At 38.1% G+C, this 19,212-nt stretch overlaps 1 protein-coding gene across 1 annotated transcript in view; it reads right to left on the bottom strand.

Moving 5' to 3' along the window:
- The window catches only part of LOC136294943 (vitellogenin-1-like), a 43,017-nt gene extending 25,199 nt beyond the window's left edge, over positions 1-17,818 (bottom strand). The window contains exons 1-13 of the mRNA XM_066193119.1: positions 17,779-17,818; positions 17,450-17,470; positions 17,077-17,228; positions 14,342-14,593; positions 12,065-12,226; positions 11,223-11,374; positions 8,436-8,586; positions 8,179-8,336; positions 7,913-8,078; positions 6,712-6,834; positions 4,932-5,150; positions 2,673-2,890; positions 2,496-2,593 (exon numbers count right to left, since the gene is read on the bottom strand). Of these exons, the coding sequence (XP_066049216.1) occupies positions 2,496-2,593; positions 2,673-2,890; positions 4,932-5,150; positions 6,712-6,834; positions 7,913-8,078; positions 8,179-8,336; positions 8,436-8,586; positions 11,223-11,374; positions 12,065-12,226; positions 14,342-14,593; positions 17,077-17,228; positions 17,450-17,470; positions 17,779-17,818 (1,912 nt within the window). The remainder of the gene's footprint in view (positions 1-2,495; positions 2,594-2,672; positions 2,891-4,931; positions 5,151-6,711; positions 6,835-7,912; positions 8,079-8,178; positions 8,337-8,435; positions 8,587-11,222; positions 11,375-12,064; positions 12,227-14,341; positions 14,594-17,076; positions 17,229-17,449; positions 17,471-17,778) is intronic.
- Positions 17,819-19,212: the final 1,394 nt, after the last annotated feature.

Raw genomic sequence — 19,212 nt, 5'->3', positions numbered from 1 at the left:
TTTTGCTGTATGAATCTACTGTGCTATCCAAAGTGCTGGGCACTATCTACCTGCAACATATGAGATTCAGAAACAACTCCTTCAATCAAGGCACAGGTATTTATGACACCCCACTTTAGTCAGAGGAATAAGTGGAGAACATTCAGTAGATAATAACGGTGATCCTATAAAAAGACCCAGCAAAGTGGTGTCGCACTGGAGTTGACAGGAAACTTGGAAATGTGAAGACTAGTTTTTCTTTGAATGAGTTTAGCCAGAGCAATGCCAGGTGTTTGGTGAACAGGACATTAAAACTGAGGCACAGTGCTTTAAGTGAATTTGTTAAAGTTATCTTTTATGTTCTTACCACAAAACCTGTTAAAAAGTCTGTAGTACTTCCTGATACTTAATAAGAAGTATTGCTTATAAATTATTAAATTATTATATAGAATTCATTGACTTAAAGAGAGCAGCAATATTTTCCATACCTCAGGCATTACATAGTGCTAATGCTCCAAGAAAATACTTGCCATTTCACTGAGAGAGTTTGATGACACCTGCATGTATCTGATTGAATGCCTTGGCCCAAAGATGAGGGAAAGAAAATTTAGTGAGCAAAGAAAGCAATCTTTGGTACGTATAAACAATAGTACACATTTAATTATAGGAATCTGTACATATTGAGAGTCAGATTCTCACAGTCCTCACATTGACCAGAACCTGAGTCATCCTTTTGATTTCAGTAGCAATGAGTAGAGCACGAAGCATTATTTGTGGTGGCCATGAGTGAAAAATTCCAAATTAGAGATAGATTCAGCTGACATTATTGCCTGTCATTAAAAATTCAGCATCTAGCACCACAAAGATCTGTGATGCTGAGGGCAGATTTTTTGTTTTTATCTAGGAAATGGGTACTGCATTACAGCCGTCACTATGGAAACTCCTCCAGAATGGACTCACAGAAACACATTTTACCTGTGGCTAGTGGAGACAAATCAAATTAGAAAGCTGGAGGATGGATCCTCTTCCCATACTAGTGTAGTAGGAGATTGACTTAATTTAGCTGATTTGTACAAGTTTAAGATTAACATGTGTGAGAAAAAGGTCTTGTTTTTTATTCTTCAGCATGAGGACCTACCTATGCATGGTAGACAAATTACTGACAACGGCTTTCACCACGAAGTAACAACAATTTCCTGATGTACTGCCTTTCCAGGCTACAGCCAAAATAAAGTATTCCATTTTTCATAGCTCCCACCAGCATCCCTCATACATATTGCACCTTTCTTTCAAACTGTGCGAAAATTTAGATGGCGTAATTTTAAAAGTACAAATTAGAAGACAAAATGAGTGCCTAAACCCAGAAACATATATCTTCAAACTAACAGAAAATGTGTCTATCCTTGAATGAGTAGTACAAAACTTCACATAGTTTATAATAGCAACTGTGTTTCTTTGGGCACTTGCTGTCTCCATCATTGAGGCAGCAAGCACATGTATAGTATATTACTGTGATTCTTGCAGTATGTATTATATTTATTTCCATTATAGAGCACATTAAATGGTCCTGTAAAATCCATGAAACTGGGGTAAGACAATAATAAGATTTACAAAAGTCCCTCTAAAGTGCTAAAAACATCCAATTGCTGATAGATAAACAGCATGTGTAAGGAGACTGTGTTTGGAGCTATAATCTCCCTGGTCTGCCAGCTACATATGCCAAATTATTGAGGCTGTCACGGTCTTTTACATAGGGGAGTTGCTTTAAAAAACCTACTGAGAAAAATAGCATACATGGAAAATAGCAAAAGCTACAATGTGGCCCAGCAGGAACTTGTCTTCTAATCTAGTCCTTCCCTGCTTTAACTACATTTTTATGTGCAACTCTGATGTAACTGGCCAGTCTCCAGATACCATACATGGATCTGCTCATTGTAGTAAAGAATCTTGGTAGGAAGATGTAAGAAAAATCTTCAGGCAATAAACCTGATGTAGCTGCTCATGGGTGCAATTAATTGCCACCTCTGAATGTTTTCAGAGTTTTCTATTTCTCTGGGCACAATTGTTGGGGTGAAGAGTATTTAGCATCACATTTTAATGCAGCAGGAGCTGTAGGTGTTCGACACTGGTAGGAAATAATCCACTTCAGCAGTAATTTAGGTCCCTTCTGTTTGTTTGGTGCTGAACAATGGTATGAAATTGTTAAGCACCACTGAGAATATGGCATTTAATACAGGAGCATGTGCCTCCCTGACTAATGAAAATGGAAGGTTAGAGTCCCACAGGCCCTCTGGTAATTTCATGCTGGCAGTATAAAACGCAAAACACACAGGGACCTAAACACTCTTCAAATGGAGAGCCTGAGATTCTTATATTTTTTTCACTGGAAGATAGGAAAACAGAGGAACAACATGCAGCCTAACAGCTGGCTAGGAGAATTGGGCTCTTGTACTGTACAATTTTTTTTCCCCACATATTCCAGTATACTCTTCTCTACAAAATCTTCTGGATCTTACCTTTAAAGATACTGAAGCGGAAAACCTTGCTGAACTGATATCCAGATATATCAAATCTAGGACTTAGTGCTCTGACAGCCATTCTGCAGGCAGAAGCCCTGAAAAAGTTTGGTGAGCACATTAACATTTCAATCAGCTTGCAACAAGTGTTTCTTCTAGGAAAGGAGTCTCCCTTACATTACTTGAAGATCTGGAGCTGTGCTTCTACCCAGGGCCCTCAAGTGAGAGTAGATGAAACTTGCCACTTGCATGCTGGGTTCCTTCAGCACAGCATCAGCTAATGTCATAACGATTGGAAGACCTGGCTTGGTTTCAAGCAAAACTGCTGCAGCTAACATTCGAATTCGAGAATGAATTTTTTGATTCAGGAAAATCTCAAGGGTAATAGCCTGAACCTGAAAAATACAGATATATTCAGTTTTACTGTATGTTTGAACATTTTGCTAATTACCACCTAACACCAGTGAATGATCTGTTTCACCACTAGCACGGTAAAAATTTGGATTATTCGATTATTATGGCACCACTGTTCCTGATTTCATAGTGTGGGGGTTGGAAAGGGCATTATTGTAATGTAGTCTGACTTCCTACACAATGAAAGCCAGCGAACTTCACTGAATAACTTCTATATCAAGTCTTTAATCTCTTCTTGAGCTATCCCACTCTAGGTAGAAGAGACTTCATGATTTCCTTGCATACCTGAGAAGTGATTTCAGTGTTCACTTATCCCTATGCATAACGGTACAACTTATTTCTAATAATGTGATCTTCTGGGATACTTTCTGCTAAATAACAGAATAAAGGTGAAACAAATAAAATTCAATTTATTACCAGAAATCTCTATGCCATTTAGGTAGCTTAAACAATAATTTAACACAATAAACGTAATTTCCTTAGTAGTACTTGTGGTTGACGTGCTTGCCCTCAACAATATTCACTACCAAGACCAATTTTGTACTGGAACTTCCGCAGTTTTCAGGGGGGCAGGAGTCTTTGGCCCTAACTTTAAAATGGATGTGGATGATGTGCCAATGTTCTGGCAAACTTTCTGCACAGCCCTGTCCTGCCTGGAAGAGTGCTCATCCATGAGCTGTAATGAAGAATGACTCAGGAAACTTCAGCAAACTTTGGGAAAACCCTGACTAGTTTTATTAATTTAAATATGTCGATTATCAAATGCCAGTGTAGAGGAGGTGACAAAGACGCACTAAATGAGGCTTTTCAAACCAAACAGTAAAAAAGGCCATGAATTAAATGTTTAATCCAAATATGAGAGTGTACCTAGCTGCAAACCAGGCATTAAATTGTCTTTTGAACAATGAAAAAAGTAGTCACAATCATAAACTTGCTCCAGATCAATTTTCTCCTAAGAAAATGCATAGAAAATGAAACTGAGTGGTCTGGGGCACCAGTGGAAAGCCAGGCCAAAGAGCAATGAGAGACACAGTGTTGTTCTCAAACACCAAATTGGCTTTTATTCTTCCCCAGCAAATACTTTAACTTCTACCCTCGTAATTCTCTCCCCTCCCTCCTATGCATTTCCCCATCCAGCTCCTGCACTCGACTAAATTGTTTCTTTATTCTTTTGCTTAAAAGCATACCCTGGCACACTATTGTCTGCGGATCAATACATGCACTCAAACTGGGAAGCACATGCAAAAAATGAGTATAATGGAAACACTGATACCGATTAGTAGGTGAATAGTTAATGAAAGCTTTTATTTTACTTTTTATATTAGAATTTACTTAGATAAAAAAAGAAATTTCAACATCAGGAAAAAAATCTTGAAAACTTTTAAAAGGTTTCCTTTTAAAAGCAGATTGCTTCAAAGTGAAAATGATTGTGGTGTCGGTAGTAGATGAGAGTGTGCTGGTGTAGGCATTGTATGTGAGATCTAATAATTATATCAGGGACAAAAGTCACATTTCGTAAATGCCCTGTTTATGACTTAAACTGGCACAATGTCTGTAAATTTGTAATTAGGATGCAAATCCCTGGTATCTATTTACAAAAAAATCTGGTCTTGAATTACGTTTAGATGTGACACTCGGTATTAAATGTCAATTCCCTGGAAACCTTGTTTTGTGGTTCTTTCACATTCCAAAGGTGAAGTAGTACTAAACACATTTGGGTCAATAATTTAGTTTTCTGTCTAATGTCCTTGGAAATGAAATGTTTGCAATGGAAATACTGATTTCTCTTCAACAACAATGAATGCATCCTTTTAATGGGATTTTTTTCTTGCAGTCTGAAATTCTGGAGGTTAATGTCAAAAGAAGTAAGACACGCCTACCAAGGAATGGCTAAGTATTTTTTTTTAAAAAATTAACATTATCTTTGAAAAAAAAGATCTGTTTTTCCCTCATCACCCATTATCCATTAGCAGTAAGTAAGTGGAAGCCACAAGGGCAAAGGAGGCAGCTTTGTTTTCTTACCATTTTGGGGTCTTTTAGGCCTATGTTTTTCAGGGCCATCACAGCAGTTGCGTGGACCCTGAGTGGCAAATCCGAGGCACCAGCTGCATATCCTGGCAAAAACTTCTTGATGTGCTTGATGCTGGCAGGATGTCCTACATTCCCAAGGGCTTTCAAAGCCAGGGAAATTTCTTCTGTGCTGGACTTGCTCAATGCCTCTCCTGCAAAGCTATGAAGAAGCTAAAAAATGAAAACAAATCTGTTGAGTTCAATTCCAGCTCTTATCTATATTCCATCCACCAGCCTTTTCTGGGGTTTGACTTCCATAATTTCAGTTTGTTCAATTCATTTATTTCAAATATTTTCAAATTTTTTTTCCCCTCATGAATAGAACATTTTATTCATAGAACAAGTATAGCCAAGAAAGCTGCAATGAACAGCTTCTTCACCACTATACCTTAAAGTTATCAAGTAAAATTTTAAAGGAAAAACTAACAGCTAGATCCTAGTGTCCACTGCCTTTCAGGTTAAGTTTGGAACCTGAAATAATGCTGCTTGAGCATCTCTCTCTCTCTCATGGTTGAAGACAGGTGCAAAAATAAAGATAACAGTTAAAACATCACACCCTTTAAAAAGATTCCTGAAGATATGGCTGGTGGTGGTGCCCTTAACCAGCTATGACTGCATCTTTTTTCAGTGTGGATTAATAGATGGAAAATGAGATCACTGCTAAAAAACCAGGTCATTTTATAGCCTGCATTGTAAGCAACTGGATCACACTTCCATTATTATGGCAAGATTAGAAGTAGTTGTCTGAAGGTTGAATAAGAGCAAAGAATTAAATCCTAAGAGATAACAGTTTTAAACGATAGCAAATGGCCCTAAAAAAAGAAACTGAGATGTTAGAGAGCGATTTCAATACAGATTCTGTACTTTAACACATTTGAAATCCCTTGATGGTGCAGAAACAGTCTACTTGATATTAGTAATCAAATGAAGGGATGTCTGAAATGCATTGAATAAGCCTAAACAACCATTTTCTGTGGGAAAGAATTTTCATTCTCTGACACGGGGCTTCTCGCATTTGATTAGCTCAAGAGCATTGGTGGCAATTGTAGCACAGGAAACGTATGTAAGAATGTTGGCCATGCCTATGTACTACAGGAAAAAGATCATGTCATGCACACAGTGTGTTTGGAACACCCTGCTCTCCCTGGGGATGGTGGATTGACGGGTGCCAAAGACTAAACACTTATTTCTCTTTCCCTCCCTGTTACTGGCTGAGTGGTTGGCCCCTGTAAAACATGACATGAATTTTTAGAATTGGGAAATGCTATTTAATGACTGCTCAAATCGTTTTGAGGCCTGCTGATTAAAAGCAGTGCAGAACAGGGAGAGTGTTACTGCTGTTATAACAACCCTGTAGCCTATGTTGGTAACTGGGCTCTGCTTCTGGCTGGGATACATTAATTCTGACAAAAACTTGGGGTTTTGTGCCACTTAGTTAATTTATAAATATACATAATACCTATATTTAAAGTATTTTTGAGCAATGTCATGGGACTTCATTAATAATTGGCAATGAAGCACTCAGAGATACTCAGACAGAAAGTGTTATGAATTGTTTTCTTCTCACTCTCTTTTGTGTGCTAATCTAAAGATAAAAATGTTGTATTTAACCAACTGGGCTTCCTTTCCCCAAAGGAAACATGGCAGTGAAGCGAAATACAGCTTTCTGAATAATGAAGAAAGAACTCAAGGCTTAATTTTTCTTTTAAATGGTAAATAACCATGTGGTTACCTGGAGACACTCAGAGCAGGAGTCTGAGGAGGAACACTGTTTGTGGCATAGCGACGCGTAGCTGAGATGGCAAACCTTGCCCAGCACAGAGCTGGAGCGTGGGCAGTGCTTCTTCACAATGACCTGGGGACAAGGCAGCTGGTCGTTACTAACATTAATGAAGAGAAACTTGATTGAAAGATATGTTTCTGCTCAATGAAAGACAAAACCAGGCTTTTGGTATTTTTTTTGTTGGTGGATTTTCAGTTAATCTGTGGATAGTACTGTATTTGACAGTGTAATTGTAAAGTAATTCCAAGTAACATCTGGAAGGCAGATCTGTTTCTTTTATAGTCTTTCAGATTTAAATTTGGCATAGCCTATAATCCAAAGGGAAGAAATCACCCAGTTACGGAATGGAAAAATGCACATTATTGAAGAAAAATTCATCATGTTTTATGATTGCCTCAGCTATAGGAACAATGAATTTGAGATTTTTTGTGAATGGACCTCACTACTTGGGCAGACGGGAGTTTTTTTTTTATAGATTTAGGAGCTGATAGGAGGCACCAGCCCACTGGTTTCTTGTGTGGGAAACAGAGCACCAGCACACAATAACAGCTGGGCTGTCATGGCTTTCACCAAGGGTGAAAAACTCTAGTCTGAGGTTCATTGTCTCTACCTAGGGTAGACAGAGACAAGTTCTTGCATCTGAGACTGGGATTAAACCCTGCATATACAGAAAAAATTGCAAAAATAATTAGACTTTCTCCTAAGTGGCCTTCACATTGACATAACTCCCTTAGTTTTGACAAATCTTCTCAAATTCATACCCACCCTTCTAGGTCAACTAGGACAAATACGTGGATATAACAAACATGTATTTCTTGCTCCCTTGTCTTTGTAGACAGTCAGAGATGTAATCTGAGGTAACTATAAAGTACATTTGGAAAAAGAGACTAGAAACCACTGTTTGCAGCAATAACCTCTGTCCCTGGGGGGTATTTTAGACTTTATTTCCTGTTTCATTTAGGACTCATTTTTGCCCTTTTGATTTGCATTCTCATCCCCTTAAGACACTCAGGAAGCAAAGCCCTTTCAACCGCACTAGAGGATATAAACCCCTTATCTTTTCAAAGCCTCTGCTACCTTGTCAAAGGAATAAATACAACAGATGCTAGAATCAGCAAAGAGTGATTTGAGACTGTTTAGGGCATCCTACCGTTGCTTCCTCCATCACATCCTGAGTTGGAGTGCTGGAGTGCAAAGCCACAAGCACTGTTTGAGTCACTTCCCAGCTGGTGAGCTCCTGCCTGTCCATTTTGTGTCGCAGGAACCTGAGTGCACGGTGACTGGCCACTGCAGGAATTATATCCAAAATGTGGCGCCTGCAATGGGAAAGGCAAGCAGCATTTTCCAAGTCTGCCTCTGACCACAGGCCTTCCAGAGGGTCTCCAGGAGAAGCAGCACCACCTTTATTGCCTGTACCTGTACGCTGGCCGGTTGGAGAATTGCTTCCACACCGATTCGTAATTCTCCTCGTTTGCTGCACGGAAGAGATGCAGAAGCTTGAGAGCTTTTGCTGGTGCATCATTGGGAAGCTGGTCAGAGGTGGCCTCTACTAATTCTTGCAGACTTTCCTCTATCTGCAGAAAGATGAAAGTGCAGGAAGCTCAGGTGCATTTTTTCCCACCTGCACGGATTTAAATCTCCAACAAAGAATCTGTCCAGTGGCTGGGCTTTACCTGGCTTTCCACATCTTTTATTTTGAATAAGTGGACAGGAAGCTGAAGCAATTCACTGCCAAACTGATACTGAAGAGACCCACGATTCTGGTACTCTTTCGGTGGGACCTCTGCCCTTTGCTTCTGCACATCAGTCAAAGCAAGTTTCTGCCTGGAATGGAGAATCCCAGGAAGAAAACATCACAAGATGCAGGGTACAAACTTAAAAAAACAAACCCAGTAATTTTGCTTCCCCATATTGCAATACAACTACAAAAGCTTTTGTTATTGAGGGCAAAAATATTTACAGACAGATGCATTTGGACATGCTGCTCAGAACCACACTCTGAGAAGGTGTGCACTTGCATAGCAGGGTTCAGATCAGAGACAGCCTTGCCTTCCTTTGGGAATAACTTGGCTTGAGAATTTACTGAAGAAGAGGGAGGAGAGAAACTGTGGCCTGAAGAATATCACAAGAAATACATATTGTATCTTAAGGAGTAAACTATGGACTGTTGAAAAACACAGATGGGAAACTTGCTCAGAAATCATAATTTAATTTAGACATTTAATCAAGTTCATAAAAGCTGTTTTGTGTCTGTATTTCTCCTGGAAGCTTCAAATAGAATTGAAAGTTTTTAGATACAATAAGAAATGCTACAATCTTTTTACTTGAACTATTACAATTCCCTCCCCATTTTGTTTGGTAAGCTGAATATCCTGGGGACTACAAAAGAAGGTTCTCATGAAGTTTAAAATTGGATTTACCAAACAGAAAGGGCCACATAAATTCAGGATTACTCTTTGGAAAAGTGCTTAGCCTTTTGAAAACTTTTTAAGAAGCAACAAACCTTCATCATTTGTTATTAAGAATAATTCCAATGAGAGACTGTCTTTGTAAATATTTGCTATCTTTTTACATTTTCAGCTAAAGAGATGCAGCCTATCCTACCAATTATGTTTAAAATGGGTCATTTAGGACACTGTAATAAAGTTAGGCATTTGTCTGAACAACTGAAAACATTCCAAAAGCAATATTGCTGTACTACAGAGTCTCTCAAAATCTCTGTAGAAAATTGGTGTGTTTATTTTGGAATCTCTATGATCTTCTGTATCATTTCTATTCACTCCTTCCATATGGATTGCAGAGAACTGCTGCAGAAAAACAGCATATAACTGCTTTACAGAAAAGCCACTGGAATTTGAATAGAAACTACTACAGAATCAATAGAGATTTTTTCTCTCTTGAAATTTTATACAATACTATTGAAAGGGCATTTGGGTCAGAAAGTATAACATCAGATACAGTTGGGCAGATTTAACTCCTCCTTTCAAATCACGATGAATCTATTATGTCCATTTTCATTGTTTTGGGAAGAGATATATCTGCCTAGAGTGGATGGGAAAATGCTGTATTCTGACGACAAGAGCAAACGAATGTTAAAGACAGGATTAAAATGGTGAAACAGTCCTAAAACCTCTCTTGGCCTTGAAAGGTGCTGCAAGAGTCTTACGCTGAGCAGGTCTGAAAACTCAGCTCCAAAAGGCCTTGACAGACTATTTTTTTTTTAACAGAGAATGCAATATGGAAATAACTTCTGAAGACTTGAGTGAGATCGTCACATCTTCCCAACTATCTTATACTTGTCTCCTTCAGCTGGGTAATGATAAAAATGCAGAGAAAATGGGAAAAGTAAAGGTACTACCCTTCTGAGAGCTGAGAAAGACCTTTCTGAAGACAGTCTCTACAGGCTGCAGAAGGAGAGTGTGAATCATCATAAGTCAGTTGTCTCCAGACTAATGCTGACTCACAAAAACCTATAATTTCATGAAAACACTGCAGTTTTGTCTATCTACATCTTGATTGCATAAGATAGTAAAGCCACTTTAATTTTTTTTTAAATTTTATATATAAAGTTAATCAGTGAGTTACTGACACAAACTTTCTGATGTAGCTGTTTCCTAAACTGTGTATTATACCAATAGATCCTTACAGAAGCTAATGGAGCAATGAAGATTACAGCAGCTGTAGAGTGGGATCAAAGAATGCCTTATGCACTGTGAAATTTATGCAAAGCCTCCCCCTTCAGTAGGGCACTCCTATTTACAGAGCCCATAATTAAATAAGTAACTGAAAATTTTTTCGATCGATGAATTTGATAGATGAAAAAGTTTTCAAATACTGAAAGTTTGAATGCCTGAGCTTGGGACACAATTTCATAGACAACCATATTCTTGTTTTGCCCTGAATTTCTTTAAGAAATATGCAAAATTTGCTGTGAAAAAGAAAATACATTTAACATGCCTTGTGTCCAATTGTTTTGCAATAAAACCCAATTTCCTATCAAGAAACAGTTTTGATGGGAGATTTGCATGCCCATAGTATTTAGGAATCCGAAGTCCTATCTAGGTTTCTTGTGAACTAGCCTCCAAGGATCTCTTACTGCATTATTATTTTCCAGGGAACTCTCTTTCCTGAGTAACTGTCTTTCAAAGTATTTTACTTCAGATGTATTAGTTCAGAGTTTCTCAGATGGAATCACATTTGTTTTGGCTTTTATGGCATAAATCAAATATCCCTGAGAAATAAAATAGTCAAGTCCTGCCAAGTTTAGCTAACAAAATTTGGATAGTGATGCGCATGTTTCAGATTTACAACTAACAGTGAAGGTTGTTTTTATGAGCTGTTTGGGATTTTATGTAATTAAATACTGGCAAACAATAGGCTGTGGAAGTAAAGGATTTATTTCACTTATGGACCTTCACTTGGATTACTGAGTTGCTGAATTAAAGGAAAATGTACAGTACCTTGCTTCTACGATAGCATTTCCTCCTGTTATCTCATTGAAGGGTGCAAACTGGTGGATTTCCTCGACATCAGCTTGTGTAATTACAGCTTCACTACGTGCATATTTAATTTTGTAATTATAAGTAGCAGTTGCACGGGAATTCTTGTTCCTCTTTATAATATGAAAAAAACCAATGAAACAAAGAAAATAAAAAGTCATTGAGCGTTGAAATTGTGTGACTAGAGCCTATTACATCACCCACTTCAACCCATTTATTTTCCAGGGCTGTTTTGTTCATTGGCCATAAGAGCAATCAGTGTGAATTTTGTGCACTCACTTCCATGGGAGAGGTCAGGCACACTGCCTGTCTCCATTATTTTTACTGCTAAGAAGTGTTAGCTGCTTTTTCCTTTTCCCAAATCTTAGTAATTGGTCATTCCCTTGAGAAGCAGACACATTTTCTGAGGAGAGCAGCTGCTTAAACCACACAATTTTTTATTTCAAAGGCAGGATTACAATAAAATGCAGCAGTACCTGTCTTGAGTAGCCGAAAATGGACTTCGTGACTATTTTATTTTACTCAACAGAGTAGGTGAATTAACTCATGCTGATAATTAATGGTTTCCAAGCCAGCTAGTTTGAGCTAGCTCAAGTGTGCTTGTAGTACATGACAGTGTGCAGCCCAGACCTCTGCTTCTCTGTGGGATCATTTTCACACAGAAAGAAAATATTGAAACTGGATACAGAAAATCTGATTCTTCCCTCATTTTCAGTATTTTCAATGAAGAGATTGGGTGTATGTCAAATGGTGTTCTGCATAAGAATATAAAATACATACAACATAATACCACTCTGATTTACCTGCTGGCAGGTCTTGCATGGATGAGTGTATGCTGAACCTGTGACAATTTGAACTTTCTCTTCACAGCTGTTCAGGTCCTTGGATTTGGTCACATAGACTAGGTTTGCTCTCTTGTTTTCCTGAATTGCATATGTTGTGTTACAAATTCCTCCAATCCCAGGCTGGAAAAAAATGAGAGCAGGATCAGAGAATTCACTATTATTCAAAGCTTCACTTCACCATGTGAGATTTCCTGTTTAATTCTGCATTTTCAAAATTACTAATGGAAATTAATGCTTTATTTTTCCTTATACTCTTCAGAAGCAAAATCACCAAGATCATTACTTTAATCTCTTTTTCACATGCACAGGTTTTCAGTAAGCCAAATCAGAGTTACACTGAGAGAACTAAATCTCCCCAAAGTTTCACTTGGAGCCTCAGGAAAGGGGAGTAACAATTTTTAGTTAGAGCTGTTGATTATGAAATGAGATTTGAGAAATATTAATAAAGTGTCAAAATAATTTGATCTGTCAGAATGAAATCTTAACAGCAAAGTATTTCAAGGTTGGAGATGACATTCTGCCCTCAAAATTCGCTTTTACAGACAGCTTACAAATGCCTATGGAACAGACCTTGCAATATCAGGTGATCTGTCACAATATGACTAGCAATAATTAAAAAGAATTTCAGTATAACAGAGTTTTGATTGTGGGTCTTCTTGAGTTCACAGTTTTAGCTGAGCTCTTCAATAATATTTTGAGCACATACATTTTTTTTGTAGCGCCAAAAAGCTTGATTGCACTTGAGGAGGAAGAGTTATTTTCCTGATTTTTTTATTATTGTTATTTATAGCAGATCTAGTGCAGAGACCAGCTCTGGGCTGTGTGAGAGCAGTGAAATGGTCATGTGGTGTTTAGGGAGACATACTCACTTCATCTTCAGCTTAACAGAATTCCCTGACTGTGTCTTTGGTAAAGGCTAGAAATAGGAATTGCCCAAGCTTTCTGGAAGTCTTGTACTCAGCAAATACAGGTGTACACACTGCAGGGCATGGTAGAGACATCCAGACTTTAAATGGGAATGTCCTGTCCAGAGAGTTCCGTGGGCTGAAGAAGACTCCTGCCTAGCTGAACTTTATGGCTGTGTGCAGTTTATAGCTAGCTCAGATACCCTTACCCTGAACCCACAGGATGGGATGTACACTTTCCCAGGTTAGTCCTTTAAACCTGTCTGCAGCTCAGATTTTGGGACTAATAATGTTTATCCTCCTTTGCAGAGTGACTCAATATTGTCAAGCAAGGGTGCCAAAGCTCATTAATCAGTTGCTGTCTGAGAAAAGCAAACGTGGAAATTATTCTAGGAGGTGAAGTCACATCTATCACCTAGCAGTGAGAGTAGAACATATTGCTAACTGAATTAGAAAAAATTAAGATGTGAAAGCAGATATGAGAAAATAGCATTGCAGAATATCCAACAACACCACCCAGATTTTTATGTGCAGCAAACAGCGTGAAAAAAATTAAATCATCTAGCTCCTTTCCCAGAAACAGCTCTACTTACATAAAAATAACTTTTTTTAAAAAAATATAGTCACTCTGGTTTATAGTTTCAATAAAAATAACATGAAAGTATAATAATTTCAAGGTTTTTGCTGATCTCTGAATTGAATGTAGTCTAATCGATGTAAATATGGTTTCACAAAAACTAAACACATTGCAATTTCTGTGGTGAATAGTAATATCAGATGATTGACCTTGACTAATATATTAAAACTTGAAAAACTGGAAATTCCAACGGAGCATCAGCTGCAACTGCCAAAGCGGTTACAGTAATGTTATGACATATATACTATTTTCTTCCTCCTAAAAGAGGAGCTAGAAGAGATTAAAGTATGTATGATTGGTTGAAAAAGTGAAATTACTGTTATTTTGACTTTAACATTAAACTGTATTGTTAAGCTTGTTTTATATAGTGTTCACGTTTTATGTAGGCTTCATCTTTCACAGTTTACTTTCTCTGGAATCACAAGCCAGATTTTCTAAGGGTTTAATTCTACAAATGTATTTTCTAAAATACTTTCATCAACCAGTTTAAAAATATGCTCTTTTGTTGTCCTGTTAAAGTACATCTCCACCAAATGTTGTCCCATATGAAACTTAATCATGATTTCCCAAGCTTAGGTCTTTCTTATAAGTGAAGTTTACGTCAAGGATGAATTCAGAAAATGCAGCAGAAGGCTCTGAAGTGAAAGTTTATTTATTTACAAAGGCATCACAATGGCCAAACCCAAAACTCACCTCCTGTAAACTGTATGAATGCTGTGCCTTCTTTATGCTCAGCTCAAGCACATTCATAATCCCTCTGTAGACGTTCAGACCATCATCCGAGACAGAATCAGGAGCCATGATGTTTCCAACGTGGCCACTGCTGTACTCAAACTTGATGGGGGTACTGAGCTGCCCAGTCAGGACCTGGGTCAGTTTCAGTGACCGAGAGAACGAGCTCGTGGGCCAGACACCATTGTACTCCGCGGCTTCGATCGAGTGAATCTACAACAAAAGGGGAATAAAATATACCTCTTCCCCCCCCTCCCCCCCGTTAACTTTTTTTTGATACACATAAGCATCTAGAGCTTTGATCATGTCAAAAATACACTTTTAAATAACACAAAGCCTCTTCAAAGGGGAAACCTAAGAAGTTGTCATTTACCTTTACTAGTGTCAGTACACGTATTTCCGTATGTAAAAGGAAAGAGAGCACTGCAAATGGCTGATATTTCCACAGCCACTGCACTCTGTTCTGTTTCATAGACAATCTATATTGCCAAAGGTTGACTTGTGCAAAGAAATGAGCCAGAGAAGAGCCATATGAAGCAGGTTGCTACCCGAAAGTAGTATGGAAGATCTGCAGGAAATTGCAGGAGAAAGTTAATGTTGCATAAAGCGTCATTAACTCCTGTTGTGAACTCTGTCATTTCCCTCACTGAGGTCACAGAGCGCAGGCAGCAATCTGAAACTAATAAACTCATGGCCTCTAGGCCAGCCAGACATGCAGAATTAGTTTGAGCAGTGGACAGCAGATTACAGAAATTGTCCTTCCCTGCATGTTTTGCGGTGGAACCAATGGCTGAGACACTGGCTCCAACCCCACTCTGCACTTCACGCTCCAGCCTCAACCTGGGGCACATCCAAACAAGTAGAAAGTTGTGCTAAACTATGCAGAACTTGAATAATTCCTACCCCATGGGAATGGGCACGTTTAGCTTAGTTTCTCAGAGGACCCTTCCCTTCTATATATTTTGACAATTTAAAGAGACTTTTCTCTGACACCTCAGGCTGGCAATGTGGCGCAAGACACGGATTAATTTCTCAAAAAGCCACACAAACTAAATCCTCATACAGCAAATCACAGGAGACTGCACTTTCATATTTATTTTTGTTATTGTTGGTGGAGATTACTGCCAACTGAAGCTTACAGGGGAGGCTGTTAGAGAATAAATCCCTCATGCTGCCTCTTGGACATGCTTCTGGCATATTGCACACAGGCAGGTTTGGGACTGCTCTGTAGGGTCAGGGCGAGGTAGTTTTCCCCAGCCCTTGGGGCCCAGGCAGGACTTAGGCTGTCTGCTTGGTTTTGAACACAGCTGGCAATTCTGACTTGTAGGTTTGTGATGAAAAAATTGTCAGCTGGAAACTGCCCAGGGAACACAGCTTTTGTTAGGGCTGAATGTGAACTAGTAGGTTGCAGATGAAAGTTTAATTCCCTGAACTATCCCTCCAAACTGTCTAATTTAAATATAACAGCGGCAAAATAAACTTTTCCCAGAGAAGAAGGGAATAAATGTACTATTACCTTTAGCTTAGAACTTGCCCAAAAAGTTATGTTTTTTTTCCTTTTTTCCTTTTTTTGCCTGAAATTATTTCTGATATGGAAACTTTTCACAAATGCAGTAACACCAGTAAAACTATGTCAGAAAGTTTTAGAGAACAGGAGTCAATTTTGGTGAAGACTCACCCTGGCACATCAAGAGCAGTTTAGGCAGGAATGAAGGAGGATCTGGGATAAGGACAAGACTGCTTCTTCCTCTTTTCTGGCAGGGAAGCTTTCTACTCACCACTGTAGATGTGTGACCCTTATTTCCTTGGCTTTTTTTTTTTTTTTTTTTTTTTTTTTTTTTTTTTTTTTTTGTTTTTGTTTTGTTTTGTTTTGAAATCTATTCCCTTACAAATGTCATGGAAAAGCAGTATTTCCCATCTAGATCTATTATAATTTGAACTTACAAAAATACCTAGTAACATCAGGTTAATTCAGGCTGGAAGGCTACAACATTTACAAGCATTTATCAGACAGTCACCAGTCTTTTTAATCTAAAATGTTCAATATCCCAAATTAAAGCTTTTAAAAATATCATTTTTCTTCCCCATACACACAAGATTAAGTGGAGTTTGTGTAAAGCAATTGAGGTGTGCATTTCTCTACACTCATTATAAGTGGGTATAGGCTCCTGTTAAAGGCAAAAGTGTATTTCACATAATCAAAACCCTCAGTAATTACTCAGCAAACAGTAAAAATATACAATTGAGGATGACAAAGAATGTCACTCAGGACCCTTCAGAAAAAAGAAGGATGACATTAATCATGCTAAATATTGAATCACATGCAACTACTCTCGCATGTTTTATTGCCTTCTGTCTGCTGGTTATGCAATCAGTTGATTAAATAATTCTAGGTTGTACAGTTTGAAACAATTGGATTGATCCAGTAATAACTCATTGCGCATTTCAAATTACATTCCATTGTCTCCCTGACCTCAAAGCAGAAGAAATCCTTCAAGCCCAAGGCTGGCTTGAGCTGAGAATTACCTTGCAAAGTGCAAATAGAATTTAGGGCACTGTATAAAAAATAACAGTGTTAGTTACATTATTCCTGAGTAAGCACAGCACATGATGAAGCCTAATTACTTCACAAAAGCTTAAAAAAGAAGCTAAGTATGATGAGAATTTTACCTTTCAAATTGAATAGATTTTCTTACCCTAATAAGACAAAGTTTTGGCCCAATACCACTAATTTCCACTTTACTTTTTATTCTTATTCCAGCTCTTGCAAGTCCTTTTTCTGGAAGTCCACTGAGAAGTGTGGTTTCATAATCAAATGTATAAACCTTGTTTTCACTGAAATCGGGTTCTGCAAAGAAATGGTTCCCATAAAACATTATACAGGATGTACGGAACATATTAAAGCACCTGCATTAGCATGCAACAAAAAAGGACAAATTCGTTCATTTTTGCACTGCACCTGAACAGAATTAGCCGTTGTAAAGCTATATTAAACATTGATACACTTTTCAGATTCTATTTTTAATTTCACTCATTATAATTATATCAGTTGATAGGAAAATTACTTACGGTAATTAAGATGCTGGCTCCCTGAAAGAGAAGAAAAAACAGAGGAATGAAATGACAAAAAAAGCAACCCCAAACTGTTAATGTATTGTAGTATAAAAGGCTATATCTCATCTTGCAAATATAACATAACCCTTTCTAATTAACCTTACTTCTATTTCAGCACCAGCCAAAAGCCTTTCTATGCTTTAAACAACAAAAGAAGCGATAAAATATTTTTTTTCTTCAACGTGTTAAAGTTCATGTCTGTGACTGAACTGTATTTAGATTTTGAAATCTTTTCCTGAATATACAATTTTAGATTCATCAAAGCAGGTAAGTTAGATACTTACCCACCAGGGTTAAAACCAGGGCTAATATCAAGCCCCTCATGGTGGGGATAAAGTAAAGGTGAATGTGATGGGTTTCTCCTTTATAAAGGCAGGTGACATCACATGTCTCTTTTGGCATGTTAGTTTGACAAATAAGTGTATTCTAGAATGCATATTGATCAATCAAAAAATAAACATTTCTGAGGTCATGAATGCTGATGACTTCAAATCACCTCATGATTTCAGCTGCTTTACTCTCTATATAGTTCACCATGTTTGTGAGCCCTCTGAAATTCAGCAGGACACCTTGGCAGGTATATGCTGGAAAAGAGATTTAATTTTCAAAATATCCTGCTTGCTTTTTTCCCCCATTTCTCTACATTTTTTTTTATGCAGTAAAAACCCCCTAAAGTTTAAATTATGCAAATATAGTTCCTCCATCATAACTGAAATAATTTAAATTTCTTCCAGTCACATCTTCAACCTCCTGATATTTTACTCTTCATAAGGGTCACTGCTTTGGAGACAAACATTTCTCACATTGAAACTCTCCTTTTAGAGGAGAATTTGTGGTTGATTTTACAGATTTAGGCTTGAGATACCTTACAGCTCAAAGGCACGCCATGAGAAACCGCCTCTCTGTGGTATCTACCATGTCTGTTTTGCAAGCATATCTTGTTACACACACCTGGAAAGACAAAACTTGTCAGTATAACCATCACATTAGTCTGTGGCTAATAGTGAAAGTTTATACTATGAAAACAGGAGGGAAATTAATCTCTTTGTTTATAAGGAGAATCTAATAAGAAGTGAGTTACATTTCCAGCAGGACCTCAGTGAGTTGGGAGCATTGGGAGCTTCTCAGTAGGGTCTCATGGGGCTTTTGCTGCTGTCACTCTTGGGGAAATATATCCAGAATTTCCCACTTGTAGCAATAACATTTAGATCAATCCTTAGCAAAACTGTGTCAGGAGTGAGTTTGCTCCCTAACTTCAGTTAGACGTACTTTTGTGCAAGTGTTTAACATTTACTTTGAATTTAAGCTTGTCTTTTGTTCAAATGATAGATTAAATACCATGTAAAAACCCACCTGAGCACAAAGGTTATTGAGGAAGCAGGAAGGAGAGCTCAGGAATGCAGACCTGGTATTTCCATGAGGATGTGGAAGGTGCAACACAGCAAATACTGCACTAAGTCAGGCAGCCAGACTTTATCCTCCAGGAGGGGAACAAGGATGTCTCTGCTGGTGCTATTCAGCAGGCAGGAGAAGGGTGAAACCTAAATCCAGGTCCTGAGGTCTTTACCTTCTGGCCTGAAGATACATTTACTGCAGGCCACATCAAACAGTCATTCACATTATTGCTCTGTTTACTCGGAGTGATACCACCTGACTGACAAATAATGGAGTTCATTATTGTGGTGTCAGGGCACCTGAGCTGGAGTCAGGGATGCAGT

This window comes from Chamaea fasciata, unplaced genomic scaffold, assembly GCF_029207755.1.
Source record: "Chamaea fasciata isolate MVZ Bird 193981 ecotype frontalis unplaced genomic scaffold, bChaFas1.0.hap1 SCAF_10, whole genome shotgun sequence".
Taxonomy (NCBI): domain Eukaryota; kingdom Metazoa; phylum Chordata; class Aves; order Passeriformes; family Sylviidae; genus Chamaea; species Chamaea fasciata.
Note: the sequence above shows the minus strand (reverse complement) of the source record. Positions and strands in the feature narration are given on the sequence as shown.